Source organism: Papaver somniferum, chromosome 1 (assembly GCF_003573695.1).
Source record: "Papaver somniferum cultivar HN1 chromosome 1, ASM357369v1, whole genome shotgun sequence".
NCBI lineage: Eukaryota > Viridiplantae > Streptophyta > Magnoliopsida > Ranunculales > Papaveraceae > Papaver > Papaver somniferum.
The window spans coordinates 112,668,255-112,688,547 of NC_039358.1; the positions used below are offsets into that span (position 1 = coordinate 112,668,255).

Below are 20,293 nucleotides of genomic sequence, written 5' to 3' on the forward strand. Positions count from 1 at the left end.
ATAGATAAGCCTATGTATGTGATTTCCTTTTTGATCTTAGATCAAGGTATTGGAAATCGATAGCAATAGATAAAGTAAAGCTAACCTCAAAATCCGAACTTATGCAACCCGAAGTGCAGCCTATATTATTATTCACCTCACAAGTATAAAACTTGTGGAATCAACAAAGTCTGAGACGAAAAGAACTTTGAAGATTACTATCTATCTTGTTCAAGTGAGCAGCTCACCAATCGAACTAGATCAGGATACTCGAGCGATCAGATAAACAATAGATGGAATTGGCTTCACGAATCCCTATAAATTCTTTGTAGTCGCTAAACCCTAAAAGGGTTTTAGGAAGAGGACGACTCTAGTTTTACAACTAGGACACACTAAGAAAGTAGTTTCGGGTTTCAAAGATCCCAGTTTTTTGAGGTTCCCCTTTTATAGAAATTCAAAGCATAGGTTGCTTTAGGTTTAAGCTAAGATAGATTTGGAACCAAACAAACAATATCCACCGTTACATGAATCTTTGAATATGATTTCATAACAAGATATACACTCTGGTTAGGATGAACCGTAACCGAACCGTGTATAAAAGACCACGCTCATGAATGGTTAGTCGAAACTATCCAACTGAACTATAAGCTTGAGCATTTTCATAAAAAAACTTAAGACTTAACTCGAGTCACAATTAAGTGATCAAACATGTTTATGATGTTTCTAGAGATTATTCAAAGGCAAATTATCTCGGAGAAATAATTTATGTGCATATGAATTTAATCGACATGGTAAGTAGATGTACGAGGTACAAATAATTAACCAGATCGTGAACAATTAAATCAAAGTACGTGTACGCATATGTATACTTTATAACATGACCGAGTTTCTGAGTTCACAGAACTTTTCCTGTACGTGTACCGGTACCGGTATGAATACCAAACCGGTTCCAGAACCAACAGTTCTTTTCTAGTACGCGTACTGGTTTGCATACCGATCTGGATTCACGAGCTCACAGACTTTTTAAGGTGTGCATACGAGTATGCGTACCAAAAGTCTATTGTCGACATATAACTACTCCGTTACGTGTACAGACTACATGTATTGCGGTTTCAGACCTTAATAGCTTTCCTAGTTTATAAGACTGGTATGTACACTGTCTTATATCCGAATTTACAATACTTATATATTTATCTCTAAATCGATTTGAAACATTTCCGAATAACATCAATGACACTTATCACTGTTCCGGGCTATTTTCAAATGATAATCTTGAATCATCATTTTGATTGCGAACAATAAATTGTTCTTAACCGAAATTCATCAAGTATGAACAAATGTTCATTAAGCTTAGTCATATATATATTTCAAGAGGTTTAGTTCTCTAAATTCGATATGCTTAGGTTAGTCTAATTAGTTTCACGACAACTTCTCAAAGATAGAAATGTGAATATACCTTTTGGTGAAGAAGTTCTCCAAAATCTTCGGTTGATCTTTGCCTTCAAACTATAGAACACAATGATGATTGTTGTGATGTCCGTTTCTCAACTACACTTCTATCATAATCCGAGACTTAACTAATAGTAAAACATAAATAAAGATATAGTTTTGACAACTAAATTTGGCAACAAGCTTGTGATATCAACACTTGTGAGTTCGACCGAGCAATGCTCTAACACAAGACAGAATAGCAATTCACTAAGACAACTATATTGGTGGTGGATATACATTGACGGATGAGACAACACCATTTTCCATTGAATCCCATTTGGTTCATGATAGCCATCAGAAAACTCCAGTCAACTCTGCCAAAATCTTTAGTCATATCAATTTTTATGTCAATACATTAAAATTCCTTTCAGTTCTATGAACTCGTTCTAAATACATCAGAGTATAATTTATTATTTGATCCTAAACTAATACAAGTTCAATAGGAAAAAAAAATCTTTGGTAAAACTGAGCAAAACGAATCAGTTTATCTTTGCTGAAGTAGGGAATTGTCAATAGAAATTTAAAATGCCATAAGTAATTGTTTGTTCGTCTCAGTGAAACGGTTGTTTAATTCTTGAAGTTGCATATATTAGTATTCTTATTTCACTTTATAATGATGCACCTTTAAGGGAGTTAAGAAAATTTTGATTTACATGGCATTTTCTGAAATACCATGATGGATGTTGGGCCAAAATGCACCTTTTGGGAGATGGGTATATTTTGTCAATGGGTATATTTTTTCCATGGAGATTCTTGCTTCAAATTTGATATCCGAAATTCCATTAGTAGGATACTGACATTCTTGGAATTAGTAGGAAGGATTACACGGGCACATTTGCAAATAAACAAATGAATAGCTAAGTATCCAAATTCCAGATTTTTTCCAAGTTATGTTGACAATCTTTCCTTCATATTTTTTCTGATAGTTGGCTTGTCGTATAGAGATTTCACTTCAAGTTCCCCTTTGTTATTTACACTCCATCGGATGGTGTCTTCATCATTAATTTTTGAAGTGAGTATCATGAATAGCTATTTGATCTTCAGGAGAGAACCATAAAGCTAGAGAGTTGTTAACCCATTCACCGCTAGGAGTTAGGAGATGACTGGTTGTGATGAGATCAATATGACATATGAGGGGGTTCACTAGAATACTGTCTTTGTTGCATATTCATTGATCCCACCATATATGAATTTTCTTCCAATTTTCTACTTTTCATCTTCAGTATTTTTGGATGTTGGCCGTTCCTTCTAGGATGCCTTTCCATATCCAAGAGCCAGTAGTGTCTTAGTACTCATTCTAATCACCTATTGTTTTTTAAAATGAGTAGCTTTCATGGCAAAGGATCAAAGATAGTCTTTTTCAAAAATAAGTACCCAAGTTATTTTAGTTGCCATTGCATTACTAAAATAATCCATATTTTTTAATTCCAAACCACCTAGATCTTTTGGCTTGCAGATAGAATCCAAGCAATGTAGTAGAGACTTTTTGGTTTTTCAGGGTCCTTACTCCATAAGAAGTCCATTTGAATTTTGTCAATCTGAATTTTGCAAGTGGATTTGGGAAGTTTGAAGTAATTCATCTGATAGGTGTTGGAAGTAAAGGTGATAGAGTTTACAGTACTAGCTTTCCCAACAGTTCTAGAGAATTTTCCACCTAGCCAATTTGAACTTGAGCTTGTCTATGCAGAGCTTGAAAGCTTGGATTTTACTCTTTTTGGTGAAGAGAGGTGAACCTAAGTATTTATGCTTGATGTTAATTTTTTGCACCTGCATGAAGTTACTGATGATGGCAGTAGTGTCTGGAGCAGTATTTTTGCTGAAGAAGATCCCTGATTCAGAAAATTTTATCATTTTTCCTAAAAAGTTGCTAAAATCACTGAAGATGTAAACTAGATTCTTGCATTCATCCATGTTAGCTTTGCAGAAGACCATACAATCATCAGCAAACAGAAGATGGCTGATGGAAGGTGCTTGGGAGCAAAGTATGGTACCATAAATCAAACCCATTTGCTTAGCATTTATCAAACTCCTAGAGAGATTTTTTTTTTCTTCAAAAAAGAAATTTATTGATTTAAGTGTTATCGTACATAATAAAGTTCAACATGAAAGATGGAGGATCCCATTCCCAACTATTACACACTCTTTCTTTGCGTGCATACTTGGCTAATTTATCAACACATTTATTTGCTAATCTGTTTATGTGCTTACAAGAGAAAATAGAAAACGAAGCTGAAAGATATATAATGTCTGCAACTATTCTCCTTAACTCCCATGAAGTATCAACAGCTTTTCCTTGGATAGTTTGAGCAAGTCTTTGAAGATCTGACTCAATTATGATGTTCCTGAATCCCAACTGTATCGCCCATTTAAGTCCTTCCAAAACATCGGCTCTCCAAGTAATCAACTCCCAATGCATCATTTAAGTTCCTGCACATCGAAGCTACATGGGTACCTGCAAAATCACGAAAAATTAGCCCCACTCCACCAGTTTTTGTAGTTTTATAATAAAATGCATCAGTATTCAGTTTTATATTATTGATGTCAGGAGGGTGCCATTTATGCAGCACTATGTTCTAACAATATTAGTACTGGAATTTTGGACTTCAACTGCATTTAGGGTAAATCTGGAGATGAATCGCGCCAACTGAAGAGGATTTTGAGATTTGTTCTCAAAAACCAACGAACATCTCTCTTTCCATAAGAACCAGCAGATAGTAGCCATTTTAGTAATGGTGGAGCTGTCCAACTCTGAAAACCAAGAAGAAATCCAATCCTTAGTAGAAGACCACTGAATATCGTCTAGTCTATACCCAGCACTGAACTAGACTGCTCTAACATAGGAATACTCAGATAAAATATGTAGAGGAGTTTCAGTTGCAGATTTACATCTTCCACAAGTAATATCTTCTTGAGTCATTCTCCTATTCAGTCTTTCCTTGGATGGAACAATATCTTTAACGCATTTCCATATGAAAAGTCTGATTCTGGGAATGGAATTCATATTCCAAACTTTCCTCCAAATGTTATTTCGCTCTGGTCTATAGAAGGCTTGATTATTGTGATTCTTCAAATTGTAAAGAGCATAATAAGCTGACTTGACTGTAAAATTGCCATTACTGGTCAGGGTCCAACATAACTTGTCTTCACAGTTGAGATATCCACATTCTGAGAATTTGCTGAGCAGTTTTCGTATCAAACAAATGATTAATAAGCTGAATCTTCCATCTTTTAGTGTCTTCATCGATTAACTCAGAAACATATTTGAAAGATGAAGTATTACTTGCAGAACTAGAGGGATAAGGAGGATGATCAAGATGCAGAATCCAATTATCTTTCCATATGAGAATATGCTTAAAATCACCAACTGACCAGCATCTATATCTTTTTATGAAATCAAACTCTGAACCAATACTCTTCCAGGACCAAGTAGATTCCGCCTTTTTAGGGGAATGAATAGGGTGAGAGTTTTTAAAATATTTTGATTTAATAGAACTTACGAGAAGTCTGTCATCTGTAGTACATATTCTCCAAGCTTCTTTTGCCAATAAAGCATGGTTAAAGCAGCGTAAGTCTCTAAAGTTAAGACCTCCATCATCCACAGTCTTGCACATACCTGAGAAAGAAGTAAGAAAAAGGCCTTTCTTATCTGATTTATTCCACCTGAAACGCATTTGGATTGAGTTCATCTTCTTTATTGTTTCTTATGGGATCTTAAAAGAGCTCATCTGGTGAAGGGGTATAGTGCTGAGGACATTCCTTACCATTATGCTTCTACCAGCTTGAGATTGAGTAGATCCTCTCCACTTCGATAACCTTCTTTCCATATTAGTTTTTAGGTTGTTGAAAGAAATTTTTTCCCTCTTGTTGAGAAAAAGTGGTATACCTAGATATTTATCCTCAGGGTCCATCTTTTTAACATTAAGCAAGCTTGTAAAAGAAGCAGCTATAGATGGAGAGAGATTTTTGCTGAACGTAATACTGGATTTTTGGTAATTCAACAACTGGCCTGATCTTGAATTGAACGCTTCTAGAATGTCTTGTAGGCTTCTTATATTCTCATAATCATCCTTAACAAAAATAAGGCAGTCATCTGCGAACAGTAGATGTGAAATGGGAGGGGCTCTCCTTGCAATCTTGATACCTCTAATACTTTTAGAAAATTCGGAAGCCACCATAGCTCTCGAAAACGCTTCCATTGCTATTATGAAAAGGTAGGAAGAAATAGGATCTCCCTGTCGTATGCCACGAGTAGGTTTAAATGGATTACAAGGGGATCCATTCAATAATACAAAGATTTTTGTAGTTGAGATACATTGATAAATAAGAGAACACCATTCTTCTCCGAAACCCATTCGCTTCATAACTTCAATAAGAAAAGTCTATTCTAGTCGATCAAACACCTTCGACATATTTATTTTTAGAGCTAAGAAACTGTCACCTTTTCTTTTCCTTTTCAAAGTATGAATAATCTCATGAGCTAGAAATATGTTGTCTGAAATGAGTCTTCCAGGAACATAGGCAGATTGAAGAGGAGATATAACTTTATGAAGAATCAACTTCATTCTTGTAGCCATAACTTTAGAAATCATCTTGTATGAAGTATTGCAGAGAGCTGTTGGACGATAATCAGCCGGAGTATTTGGTGTTTTTATCTTAGGAACTAACATCAGTCTTGTTTGATTTAAACGTTTACAGATGTATCCACTTCTGAAGAAAATTTGAATCATTCTAACTAGATCATCTTTGACAATATCCCATTGAGAGAGATAAAAACCGGGTAAAAAACCGTCTGGACCCGGTGCATTCCAAGGTTCCATGCTCTTTAAGGTGTCAAGAATCTCATCTTCAAATGGAATAGCCATGAGTCTTGCATTATCTTCTGGAGTAATAAAAAACTGAATATGCTGGAGAAAGTCTTCGTCTTGTATGGGGGAAGAGGTGGTGTTGATACTTTGAAAGTGGTCTGTAAGTAGTTGTGATAAGGCTTCTTTATCAGTGCACCAAGTTCCGTTAATATCCTTCAGAGCATCAATCATGTTCCTTGATCTACGCCTGTTAGCATTGGCATGATGAAACTTAGTGTTGTTGTCAACTTCCTTAAAGAATTTTTCTAAGTTTTTCTGCATCCAAAACTCCTTTTTGATTTCTTCCCATTTATCAATATCTCTTTCTATCTCACGTATTTCAGAAGAGTTGTCCACAAGACTCACGACATTATGAAGTTTATCAATCTTAGAATAAAGATCTTTGATATTAGAATCAATATTGCCGAAGGTAGTTCTATTCCAAACCCCGAGAAGCTTCCTTGTAAGATTTAACTTGTGGTTGATATTGTGAGCAGCACTACCTTGAATATTATAGCTCCATGCTTTCACGATTTGTTCCTTACATGAACTGTCTTTCAACCAAACACTAAAAAACTTCTAATTTCTACCAGAAACATTATCAGTCTTGTACATATTTAAACAAATAGGAGTATGATCAGAAGCAAGATGAGTTAAAAGGGAAAAATTTGAGTCCGGGAAATTAATAAGCCAGTCATCATTTGTTAGAGCTCTATCTAACATGCTTTTTATTTTTCCAGTGCCATGCTTGTTATTAGACCAAGTAAAGGACTTACCATTATAACTTAAGTCAATAAGACCAGCTTCATCAATGCAGTTTTAGAGGTTGATCTAGAAGTACTACTACTCCCTACTTTATCTTTAGGATCCAGAGTAACATTTAAATCACCAATCAACACCCATGGTTGATTGATTTCAAGGCCTAGATCTCTAATAAAATCCCATTGTGCATTCTTCTCATTTGGTTTACAAGAACCATACACACAAGAGAGTAGCCACTCTGTCTTAGAGGGATCATGCTTGACTAAACAATGTATCATGTTTTTTGAAGTGTAAACTATATCTAGCATAAAACCATCTTTACAAAGGAGCAGTAAACCCCTAGAAAGACCTATAGAAGGTTCATAAAATGTATTAGAGAAGTCTAAACATTTAGAGAGTTTGAGAATCTTATCAGAGTTTATTTTGGTTTCTTCTAAAAAATAATGTCAGGATTATGTGTTTTTGACAGATTTTTGATATGGTTTCTAGTTTTTTTGTCATTAAACCCTTGACAGTTCGAAGCTACAATCTTCATTCTAAAACAATGAATATGAAGAGAAAAACAAGAATTTTGAGAGTAAGGGAACTTAGAGTTAAGGGAATTGCTTGAATAGGAAAAACTGAGATGGAAATGAGGATATACCTGGGCAGTCTCCCCGTGAGCATCATTTATGGGTTCAATTTTTGCATTGTCTCCATATTGTTGTTTATCCTCTCAAAAGTTGGACTGTCGATCATACTAGTATAAGCATCAGTATCCAAATATTTAGGAGCATTGACATGAATATTATGTGGATTCATCTGTGGCTCATTATTAAGAACTGAATTTCTCATCCTCTTGGAATTTCTAGAAGCATCAGGGTTTTCATCCTCTTCATCTATGACATTCTCTTATTCTTTCATATCTTCCACCATAGAATTTGGTTGATTACGATCATCATTTCCTTCTTTGCTCTCACTTTCTTCTTGAAAAAAAGCTTGATATTCTGCAGAATTCAAACAATCTAGATATAAAAGGTACTCCCAGTGAGCACACTTCTCTTGTTGGTGATCAATGACATAACATCTATCACAGATGTTCTTAGGTTGGAGCTCCCAATGATAGCGAATCTAAACTTCATCTCCAGAAATAGTCTTCCACCAACCACCTCGATGGAGTGCCTTTTTGAGATCCATCTCAATCCTAGCTTTCACTGTATTACCATATCTAGGTTTACAATTCTCAGGAACAACATTAATTTTCCTGCCCATAAAACCAATAGCTTCTTCAACAACCTCCCTGTTAAGATGTTCAAGATTAAGATACTTGAAATGTACGGTAAATATTTGGTGAGTGAAAGTATAATCCAGTGCCCTTGTACCAGGAACGAATTTCTTCACAGCAAATAAGGCTTCACCGACGATCCATGTACCGTTTTCAGTAACTTCATCTTGCTCTGCTTCATTGTTTAATCTTACCAACATAAGATTATGCCCCATAATGCGGATCTGTTTGTTTATGTATCTTCTCCATAAAGACTTGATATCTTCCTTGATGATTTTCATTTCTATCTTCTCCTTAAAGAGTAGTTTTCCCAAAATAGTATAAGACTATTCCTCAACAGCAGCAGTGATTGTCTGATTCGTACCTATAGTTTTCCTTTCTCGTGGAATATCCAAAGACGAATTTCTAAGTTGTCTCGACAGCTGATTGATTTTGTTAGCTCGACTGTTGGAACCAAACGCCATTGTAAATATTAGCTTTCTCTACCCAACTGAGTTTCTAGGGATATAGTTGATATTGCTAGTAATGATGTATATATACTGGTTTATGAATATTTTAGACAGTTCATAATCCCTAATATAATTCTGAAAATCATTTTGTGTACGTAAGAAAGGATAGAAAAACGGAAATCATAACTAGAATCTGCATGGGTATGATTCTCATTTATGATACAAGCGTAATTCCGATTGTTGATATAATTGGAGCGGGTAATTGGAAGAATATTTATTGAAATTGTTGTAGAAGGTAGTGATTGGTGGGAGTAATAACAGAAAGTTTGACATAACTGATTGGTGCTGAAGTTACGGACAAGACATTGCCATAGGAGGGAGTTTATGATTTTGAAATTTGAAATTTGGAAACTTGAGATGCTCTTCCTGATGAACAAGAGAATCTTCATATTTGGATATATTAATTTTTCTTGTGACATTGGATATCACTATTCTACTAGTAAAGATCATCACAACAAGGATGATTTGCACCACTGCTTTCCATACCACTGATTTCTGTTTAGAAACAAGCATTCCGAATTCCGTACCACTGGATTACCCATAAATGACGAAGATGGAGATCTGCACATAAGAGAGCTACCACCTCGTGAAGAAAAAAATGATTAGATTTATGAGAAGAGAAAAGAAAAAGAAATAAAAATTTAGAAAAATTTTAAGATTTATAAACTAACATAGTATTTAAGAACTAAAGAGTATGAGAACCTACTGGCTCTAAAAGAAAGAAAAAAATGGATAATTCCACAATATCCAAAATTTAAGAAACCGAAGATAGCATCTTCATTAGATTTAAAATTAGAGAAGAATGATTAAAACATGAAAAGATTATCTAAACTAAAAGAGATCAAACCGTAGTTCAGGAATATAGTTGAGACATGAAATCCCCCTATGTTGTTGATCTGCATTATTGTGCCACTTACTTGTTTCAAATGGTGTTTTATAAAGTTCAAAAATTTTCCATTTCTCACACTTGTTTCAAACTCCTCGAGAGAGTTTCCAAGCAAAAGAGAAAAAGATGGAGATAGCGGATCTCCTTATCTTAGACCCCTTGAAAGTTTGAAGAAGTTCCCAGGATAGCCATTCACTGAGACAACTAGATTGGTGGGGGAGATACATTGACGGATGAGACTGCACCATTTGCCACTAAGGATAAGTCCTATGGGCTAGATTGAGCTGCTAGATTGGCAGTTAAGTGTTGCAATTCAAAAAAAATGTGGCCTAAAAGTTAACACTAATTCTCTTTCCTAGCATGTGCTCGCAGTCCAACTAGCAGCGAGATTGAAGTGCTGAATGGTTTAGCGTTTAAAAAGTGATCTTAATTCAGCGCTTACAAAAATCACACGGATCACAAAAACCCCAGCCGATTGTCAACTCGTTTGCTCTTCCGCATTTTCAAAGATGCTTCATTGAATGCTCCCATTTTTAATAGCGCGACATTCTGATTTTTGGTATAAGAATCTGGACCCATACGCACAACAATCAAACTAGAGACACAAGCAAACAAAACACAGTTTGTGTCAACCACAAGACCGATCACAAACTCCCCGGATCTTTCAACAGAAATCCTCTGTTTTACTTCTCTCAATACATTAAAACTCCATTTGGTGTTACACATAATAATTAAAAACTAGACCCAAAAAATAAAGTTTCAAAATTTATCCAAAAATAAAATTATCATCTGCTTCTTTAGTAATTATGCGTCAGTAAGTAACTAAATTCTTCTTCTAATGCATCAATATCATCATCATCATCACCAATCCTCAAAAATCCTTGAGAATTTTACGAACTTGTTCAAGTGTAACAAAAAGAACAACAGTAAATGGACCTTGTCTGGAGATAGTAGGAATAAATCCCTTATAAAGAGCCATGGGTCCTTCAGCCTTGATAGTTTTCACAGCACAATCTAATGCTCCTGTATAAGGAGGGGCAACTCCAGGTTCAACTCTCATATTCATAACCCTTGTTTTAATGACATCAATTGGATTTGATGCAACTGCAGCAACAAAACCAGCACTGAAACTAGCTGTAATATGTGTACCAAGTCCATCTTTCATTATACCCTTTTCTAATATCAATTCTTTAAATTGATCATACGATGCTAATTGTGATGCTGTTACTACCATTGCTCGATTCACTGTCAATGATGACCCTCTCCATAAGCTAGTAATTCCCTCTTGTTTCGTCATTTGAGTTATCGCGTCAACTGCACTTTTGTAGTTTCGGCGCTGAGCCAAAGGAAGTCGGCCATCAGCTTGCATACGAACCATAGCGACATCCGCAGGGTTCCCCACAGCCGCGCCAATTCCACCAGCAATAAGTCCGGCTGAAATTTTCCGCAAAAGTGGCATGTTGCCAGAATTCGGGTCGGTCCATTTCTGTTTGAGAATGTCGTACAAACCCATTCTGGTAGTGGAATAGAGCGTTTGGCGGAGTACCGTGGCTGATACACCTGAGAATAGTGCCGGAATTCCTTCAGTCTGGAAGATTTTGATTCCTACAGAGATGGGTCCCACGAGTGCTGGTGGTGGTGGTAATGGAGCGTGCACGGCGGTTGTTGCGGCGGCGGATGAAGCATTCAGAGCAAAAGCTGGACGGAGATGAGCAGCTTGGATTTGGGATGTTGCTGTTGGGACGATAGATTCGCCTTGAAGCTGCATTCGGACTTTGATTAGGTCGAGTGGGTGAGTTGAACATCCAGCAATGATGGAAGCAATGCCTCCTTCAACAAATCCTTTCGCACCCATTCTTGATTTTCTTTCGATTTGAAGGGAAAATTCGAAAATCTGAAATCGAATTAGGGTTCGTCGATTTCGGTGGAAAACAAGAGATGAGAATGGAGATTACAAGCTATGGAAGAAGAGTGGGGAACGTTGGATCTCTGAGACATGTAAAGTTAGGGTTTTGGTGGTGTTGCAGAAGTGTTGAAGCGGAAGCGAATTTATAGTGGGAGAAGAAGAGAAGAAAAGGAAAGAAACGGAAATGTGGAATTTTAGGGCCTGTTTGGTACAGTTTTGAAAAACAGTTTTCAAAAATAGTTTTCCACTGTTTTAAAAACATACCCTTTTTTCCTTGTTTTCATTTTCTAAAAATTGTTTGGTAAACTGTTTTTGAAAACAAGGAAAACCAACTAAATCAGATCAAATGTAAAGATTCGTCTAAGAGATAGTGATATTAGCCATGACTCACTTGCAGTCATTCCCCATCTCTTACTTTGTTCTAAAAAGAAGAAAAGAATAAAGAAAAGAAAAAAAGAGAAAACACAGAAAACAATAATTTGTTGTTTTCATTTTTTTGTTTTTAAAAAGAGAAAACAGATAGAAAACATTTTCTGAAAATGTCCTTACCAAACGCGTTTTCTCCTGTTTTCTGTTTTCTCTGTTTTTAAAAACAGAAAACTGTTTTTGAAAACTATACCAAACAGGACCTTAGGTTTTACTAGGGAAGTGCCGCTCGGAGGAAAGTGGGTGTATAGATTCCATAGAACCAGCCAACCTAGACTAGACTGTACGCGTCTTTGGGGGCTTCTAGTGTACAGTATTTGACTAAAGACCAGTTGCTGATGTTTGGGTCAACTTCTGATGATGCTATTGACCTACGTTTAAACGTGTATCAGTCAAAACTGCCACATTGATAATCCATGTTACATGGGTGCAAACAGCTTTTCCAATGGGAAGTGTACGAAAAATAAACAAACATCCAATTTATGTGAGAGTAAGGGCTATGGAGTGAGGGTTCACATTCAATATGAATGAGTTTCACTGTATTTGATTAAATTAGGTGTTGTTATGGAGTGAGAACATCCACTCATTCAAAAAAATCACTCACGCACTCACTGAAACAAGTGAGTAGTCTAAAGTCTTCACTAAGCGGTTGAAGTTTAGCCGTTTGGGAAAAAAGACCTTGAGCGGCTACAGATTTGCCTTCCCAAGCATTCTTTTAGTTTTTTTGTTTATTTAAAACTCTAAAAAATGGGTTCCACATGAATTTTATTAATAAAAAACTCTAAATGTACCCAAAACGGTTAAAGATATGCCGAGTAATTTTCTTCTTCTTGAGCGGCTAATGATTGGCCTCTTAGCCTATTTTCTATTCATTTCACAGTGCAAAAACCACTCTTTCACCCAGTCTCTCACTGGATTTGGCAGTGAATGAGTGCAAAACACACTCATTCCATAGCCCTTGCTCTAAGAGTAAATCTTATGGTGGAATCCAAGCCATTCCAAATGTGGAAAAACTGTGGAATGTCTAGTCTAGTGGTTTCCAACTTGGGGTATTCCACAGAAAATCCAAGCAGTGTTCCATGATTTCGTGGGGTGGTCCGTGAAATCCATGATAGTGCTAATCAGATTAGCGTAAAACGTTATTCAGAATAGCGCACTAGAAGACGGAAAGCGCTAATCGGATTAGCACACTAGAAGACGAAAAGCGCTAATCAAAATAGCACTCAACGCTATTCAGAATAGCGTTTTTTTTTATCCGTAGATTTACAATGAGCCATTGAAAATCTAATGGCCGAGAAAAAAACGCACTAATCATAATAGCGTTTTTGAGCGCTATTCTGACTAGCGCTCAACGCTATTAAGATTAGCACTTTTGTTGTTCCACCACTACACTTGCGCTTTCATCCACAATTCCAAATGTTGAGGTGGCGTAGAAGATGGAAGATGAAACTCTTCCACCATAAGACTTGCTCTAATCCCAATTTCTTAAATCAGTGTGAAGATAACATGGATTAATTATTGGTAGACATTCTCGATGTGAATGTCTAGTTCTAGGCATTCACATTCAAGAAATCAACCCATCGTAGTAAGCTTTTTCTTAACTAAAATTAATTCAAATTGTTTATACCATGAGTAATTTCTGGACGCAAACACAAACATATTAAATAACTATTTTTGACTATAATAAATCTTAAAATTATTAAAAATAAAATGCATATTTAATTAAAAAAAATTCACAAACAACACGATTGAAGATGAATATATTTTGCCCCCGATTTTTTTTTACTGTGAATGAGGATGTCTTATTAGTGTTGCCATCTAGGAAACACATATACCAATCATTGGAGAAGTTGCATCTCGGAGTTTTCTGCACATGATACACTTGAAGAACCTCAATCCTTTTTTTTTCTTTTTTCATTGTGCCAATTAGATTGATATATTACCGAAGAACCAAACAACACAAACAAAACATACAAGTAGAAGAAACTAACAAAAGGATAGCAAAGAATGTAGCCTTCCCATAACTAAAGAATATTCTTCGTAATAAGAGGCTCAGACCAGGGGCTGAACGAAGGGTTGACTAATCGTGGCTCTAGTCCTCCCTAAAATCCTTATAGTTTTATCAGAACCCCCAAAAATTCATATTATATTCCGCATTTAGTCCACTTTGTGTTTAGTATTTAGTTCTCTAGGTCCAACTTTTTTATAAAATTTTAATCTAACCCTCCTTAATCTTAATTTTTGGCTCCATCGCTGGCTCAGACAACGTAATATTATCACTGTTTTCTTCTGTTGAACCAGATGTACACCGAGAAGTTAGGGGTTTGTATGTTGTTTGTCGAGCAAACTCTAGTGTGAGAGAATTGGATCCCACTTTAACACATCACATAACTCAATGATAAAACACCTTCTCAAAACATCATTGGATTCTCTCTTAAAATTTTATTCAGGGTATTGCTCGATTAGTTTAGAATCACTCAAAATACATACTAAGATCATAGAATCAATACAAATTGCTTGATATTTGGAAGTATTTCATTACAGCCTTTAGAATTGCTTGGCCTATACCAAGTACGTTGCTTTAATTATTTGAAACTTGGACAATTAATGTATTGCGTGGTAAAGGAAGACATGTCTGGGAAATATTGCACTATGCGATTTGTTGGGTTTTGTGGAAGGAAAGGAATGGGAGAGTCTTTGGAGGTCGTCACAAGGGTGTGCAAGAAAGTATTGATTTGGTTAAACAATTGATAGTTTCATGGTCATGCGATAGTGATACTTTCAAGTATGTTGATCCTAGTCTTATTTGGAGTAATTGGAAAACTCTAATGTGTATGTAATTTGTAGACCTTGGTTTGATCCTTGGCTCTATTTTTTCTTTTTAATATATACTTCTCTTTCGGAAAAACAAAATACAAATCACACTCATACATGCACTATTAACGTGGGTTAACAAATGCTTGAATATCTAACTTTAGGGCTAAAATTGCTAACGTTAACAAAGTCGGGAGTCGGGACCCCAAGTCACTAATCGTATTGTAGCAATTTGTAGGGGTAAGATCGGAAGGATTTTGGTTTTTAAAGCAGGGGTTGGCTGCGACTTATAAGAAAGAGGTTAACTATTGGTTGGGATAACTGCTAAGTTTCTAACTAAAATAATGGGAACTAATTTGGTTCCTACACGACGAAACTGCCAGCCGTAGTCTTATTTCATCAACTTGAGTCACTTGACAACTTGGCAATTACTCACTAAAGTTGGCATATGGTGCAGGTTCACAGCTACTGCGGTAATAGTAACATGTCGGATTGAGAAAGGTGGGTTTTTATTGACTCGGTCTTTAGTTCAACTTGACCATATACAAAGTCGTATGGGATTTAAAATAGTCCAAGTTGGCGAGCTTTAAATTGAAGGCTAAAAACCAAGTTGGCAACCTTTAAATTGAAGGCTAAAAATCACATGATCTCCCTTTTCCCCCTCTAGTAACCTTAATAGTTTATACAGTTCAATCATCTACATTCTAGTTCGACTTAATTTTGGTCATCCAAATAGTCAACCTTGAAATGTCATTAGTCAACGGAAACGACTTATTCAATATGCCAGTATCTAAACAAAATGAAATTTTCATTAGCCAAAATTCAAAAGAATAGGTTGATTCTAAAGTTTGTAAGTTAACATTCCCTTACACAACCTAGTCAAGTATGGACATGATTCCTATAACTTGGCTAGAAATTATCCTCTTGGCAGCTGATCAAAAAGCCTTGAACTCTTTGGCTACCAAGTCTTTCCTACTAATTTTTCAAATATTGGCGTGCCTCTAAAAAAAAAATCCAAGAAATTACAATGTGTACTTTAACCAAATTATGCTTTTCGTATTACTGAGGTAGTTTAAGCACCAGATTTTGTGGATGCAAATTTTTTGTTGGGAATTGAAGCACTTGAGTTTGGAATGGAATGAGTTGTCAGTACTAGTTTACAGTCCTATGCAGCTCCCGCATCCACATCCAACTTAGGTAGCGTTACCTCTTTTGAATTGTCTTGCCTACTTGGTGGTTCGGCCAGCTTAATTGCAGCACTTTAAAGAGAATGTTACGTTGTGCAAAATTAGGCATAAAGTTCTATCACCGTAAAAAATAATGTGTACGTTGCACATCAAGTTCCGCCAAAATATGTGTATATGGGCACATTAAGTTCAGCCATCCCCACCAAACTACAAGAAATGGAAGGTCCTTGTTTCAAAAACCACATACCTGACTGAGAAAAACACAAGTACTAAATAAGATAATTATATAGTGTAATTGTAGAGCTCAGAATCCTGCTTCACCCAACAAATCCCAAGGCAGAAACATAATTTCAAGCATAAAACTGAAGCCAAACACCATTTAACCACAAACTACCAAGATACTGTTGTAATTAAGATTGTACGAAAATATTTTTGTGGATAGTTACCGTTTACCAACATTCAACCCCATCTTTTACTTTACGCTTAAAACTTCAATCTCAAAAATCAGGGGTGAGTTGGCTTCGATTCCCCATGCTGGAAATCCACTTGCACCATAAGCATAATCAGGAGTGCACTGAAATAAGCAAATCCATGCATTCACTCGTCAGGGGAAATTTAAGAAGGCATTGGTTAAACAATTACAAAGAGAAAATTTCCCTCACAAAAGCATGAAACCAGAAATTGTTACCTGGAGACGAGCAACTTCTCCTACTTGCATACCCATAACACCTTCATCCCACCCTACATTGGAAGACAAGAGCCAACTTTAATGGATGCATCCAAGCATACAGTATTTGTTTTTACACACCATAATACATATCTACAAGAACACAGCATTTCGGCATGCCAAACACATCAAAATAATAGAGTTCAACGCAAAAATTAAGTATCCCATAACATCAACGATGCACACGAATTTTTAAGCCTCGATAGAGAGATTCCCTTTTAGGTAATCAAGTGTCATCAGTTTTACAAAATCCATCTTCAACATAATTGTGGTTCATTTTCTGGGTTCCAGTGTTCAGTTTGTAATGGATAGCCTAGTTGGGCTTTTGGATTTTCTTTGGGCCTGACCATCGAATATCCATAGTTTCATCACAGTATTCAGTATGTTACGTCGAGAAGAAGACATAAAGCTCATCAACTGTTGTTTTAGGTATTAGTCTAAAGGGTTCCTTCTTTTCTATATTGACTTCAATTCAGCTTTTATACGATGACAACATCTGTTTACCTATAACCATAACACACAACTGCTACCATAAAGATTTCACCCACATAAAGTTAACATTACTCAACAATCCCATTTCATACAACCACTCTACTCACTAGTAAATTGCCTAATTATGACATTATGCTGGAACATCAGCGAACTGGACTGTTAGTAAAGAATGTGGATATGCATGTTTTGTCACAACCATTTAATGAGTTTAATCATCCAATTTGAAAAGGTTTGGATGTTTGTCCATAGTGGGAGAATGTTAGATTTGGTCCAAGGACCATGACCCAACAGGATTGAACTGTAGAGATATAGCCAGTTCAACTCTCCACCGCCTCATATTTTTGTTCCACAAACTTACAATGTAGGATTTGGGCCATGGATTGTGGCCGGCAACTAACATTCTCCAACTTGGCCATATAACCCAGGACAAACACTACTATTCAATAATTTTGCATGCAAAGTGCAAATTATTCAGTTAATAGGGTTTGGGACAAAACACATGCGCGCAAGAATCCAATTCATCTGCATTTGACTACCATTGTCACAAACAAATGACCTACTTAATCTTTTATGCCTTCAAACATTTTTTTATCATCATAGCCATTGACAGTAAATGCAGCAGGTTTATCAGTAAAAAAAAATCAAATGCTTATTAATTCGTGGACATCATAAGTAAACATGACATACTTTGTTTTTGTTGAGAAACTAAACATCTTAACAGATTCACTGTGCATATGCAAATTTGCAAGCATATGAACTTGAAAAAAAATAACACTTCACACCCATTCAAGTATATTGAGAAAAATATAAGTTTGCTGAAAAGAGAATCAAGATGTGAAAAGCTATGCTACACCAGATATCATTAAGAAACAGACAGAGCACAATGAATGAAGTATGTCGAATGCAGTAAGTAATATGTGCCACTTTTCTAGCATGTCAAAACAAATAAAAATAAAAAAGTGACATATAGAGTAAAGTTACCTTTTATAACCAAACCATGGCCAATCTTAAATGTGAAAGGAGTTTGCCCAGGATCTTTTGTGCTAATAAAAAGAAGTAACCAAGTCATATTAGGAAATCAAAGATATCATAGAACTTAATGAATCTTTAGTTAAAACCAGGAAAGGTAGCAATTCTAACCTCCAAAATTTTGCACTCATATCGCGGTTCTTACCTGCAATAGATAAAAAAAAATAAGACTCGCATTTCATACAGTAAAGATGGGTGGGAAACCAAAAATGTCCTCACAGGTTAAGCTTTAACAAACCCAAAAAACACAATACACATACATGTCATGATTTTCTTAGAGACTCTCAATCCACAATTCCACATCCCTTAATTAATCACTTATCAATTTGTCAGACCAAAATCATCATGCAGGAGACTGAAGCCAACACCCAACAACCCATTACTGCAAATAATTTTTATGCTCCAATAATGCTTTTATATTCATCGATCAAGGAGAAGCCTAAACGCTATCTAACAGAAAAGAAAAAGAAAGCTAAAAGGAGTAAAAATGCTTTAGATTAAGATGCCAAGGACCCTAAACCGGAAATTAAATCCTCGGATATTACTACCAGAAAGACTTTGATAATAAAAGATCAGATATGCACTAACTCTTTGACATCCGAGTCTTCTGATTATTACAAGAAACTAAACCCTTCTTCTCCAAGCTTTTTCCTATCGATGCTTTAGTGGAATTTATTTTCCCACCTTAATAAAGACCATAAATCCTTTGGCACTAGATAGCTCTAAGAGGTTTAACAGTTAAAGTACCCCTAAAACCTGAATCAGCCTCACACATAAAGACAACACAAACCTAAAAGGATAATAACTCAACAACAATTAACTCCATTGACTAAACTAGTTGAATGCATGCACATCGTGGATTTTTTTTTGTTTCTTTTAAATATTTGGTGCTGGCGAGTTTCAAACTCAGGTCACTGGTATCATCATCCAGTAACTTTACCACTGTTTTACAATGACTCATGCACATCGTGGATTGCCACGGTTTATACACCATTCATGACATACATGTCTAAATCAAACTCTCCCCAGATCACATCAATCAGCTCAATGTAAGGTATAGGAAATATGAGATGGGACATCATGGTAACTTAAAAATGTGGCATGCAGAAAAAACCTTTGACAGCATACTCGAAGCATCGCTGCAAAGGGTAGAGCTCAATTCAGCAATCTAGTTTTCAATGTTGCCCAATTCATTAATTACCCAAAACATAAACACACAAACACCACCTTCATCCTCAAATCCATATTCCTTTCTCAATCCTGAGTTTTAGATTTCTAGCGATTGACACATAAACAGTTTAAAACCCTAAAATAAGATCATATCCCACAAATTTCAACTGGATCCAAACAAATAAACAATAACCATAACAACTACACAGTCCGAGTACGAATTAATCAAAATCTATCTGAACCAGAAACAAACAAAACAAAGAGATAGAATTAGGGTTTAGTAATGCTACCAAATCCAGTGCAGTGTACAGTGACAGTCTGACCAGCGACGGGTTTTGGACCATTGCCTGCTCTCAATAGTTCCTTCTCGATTCCCATCTTCTTTCCGACTTGTTTGCTTTGATCGCTTTCTTCACTGTAATTTCTTTTTAGTCGAGTATCGCGGCTACTGGCGACTGCCTTCTTTATATTATCTCGATTCGTGCGTGACTGTGAAGCTATAATCTGGTGTACGTGGAGCATTCGTTTCACCGCATAAAACTTTTAAGATCCACGGATACCTTGGGCTTGATATATGAGAAATTTAAGCGCAGGCCCAAGCAATTAATATTTTTATTCAGGCCCACAATTAATTTTAGGTACCGTGACACCAATAATTATATGAAATTTTGAAAAACGTCTGCATAACAGGTTATGTATCAGGGGTATAATTGACAACGCAACTTGGATATAACATATCTAAAGAATTGCGTCTTGGAATTTTACAAATTTTATATCGTTGGAAATCTTTTCAAGAGAGCTACACAA

At 36.0% G+C, this 20,293-nt stretch overlaps 2 protein-coding genes across 2 annotated transcripts; both read right to left on the reverse strand.

Moving 5' to 3' along the window:
* Positions 1 to 10,346: 10,346 nt before the first annotated feature.
* LOC113296904 (mitochondrial uncoupling protein 5-like) lies at positions 10,347 to 11,744 on the reverse strand. Its single transcript, XM_026545267.1, has one exon. It carries the CDS (start codon positions 11,588 to 11,590, stop codon positions 10,607 to 10,609), a length of 984 nt encoding a protein of 327 aa, XP_026401052.1. The 5' UTR covers positions 11,591 to 11,744; the 3' UTR covers positions 10,347 to 10,606.
* Positions 11,745 to 16,316: 4,572 nt separating this feature from the next.
* On the reverse strand, positions 16,317 to 20,003 carry LOC113296914 (peptidyl-prolyl cis-trans isomerase FKBP12-like). Its single transcript, XM_026545278.1, has 5 exons — positions 19,777 to 20,003; positions 18,428 to 18,461; positions 18,269 to 18,330; positions 16,757 to 16,809; positions 16,317 to 16,642 (listed from the first exon to the last, which is right to left on the reverse strand). The coding sequence occupies exons 1-5, from the start codon at positions 19,862 to 19,864 to the stop codon at positions 16,541 to 16,543; spliced, it is 339 nt and encodes a 112-aa protein (XP_026401063.1). The 5' UTR covers positions 19,865 to 20,003; the 3' UTR covers positions 16,317 to 16,540.
* Between the last annotated feature and the right edge of the window lie 290 nt (positions 20,004 to 20,293).

What these genes read in the sequence shown, in the direction of transcription:
- LOC113296904 (XM_026545267.1), bottom strand. Translation starts at nt 11,590, where the DNA reads ATGGGTGCGAAAGGATTTGTTGAAGGAGGCATTGCTTCCATCATTGCT.
- LOC113296914 (XM_026545278.1), bottom strand. Translation starts at nt 19,864, where the DNA reads ATGGGAATCGAGAAGGAACTATTGAGAGCAGGCAATGGTCCAAAACCC. An exon ending in TGTACACTGCACTGGATTTG is followed by an intron (nt 18,462 to 19,776) that starts GTAGCATTACTA and finishes TATCTATTGCAG; the next exon opens with GTAAGAACCGCGATATGAGT. An exon ending in GAGAAGTTGCTCGTCTCCAG is followed by an intron (nt 16,643 to 16,756) that starts GTAACAATTTCT and finishes TGCTTATTTCAG; the next exon opens with TGCACTCCTGATTATGCTTA.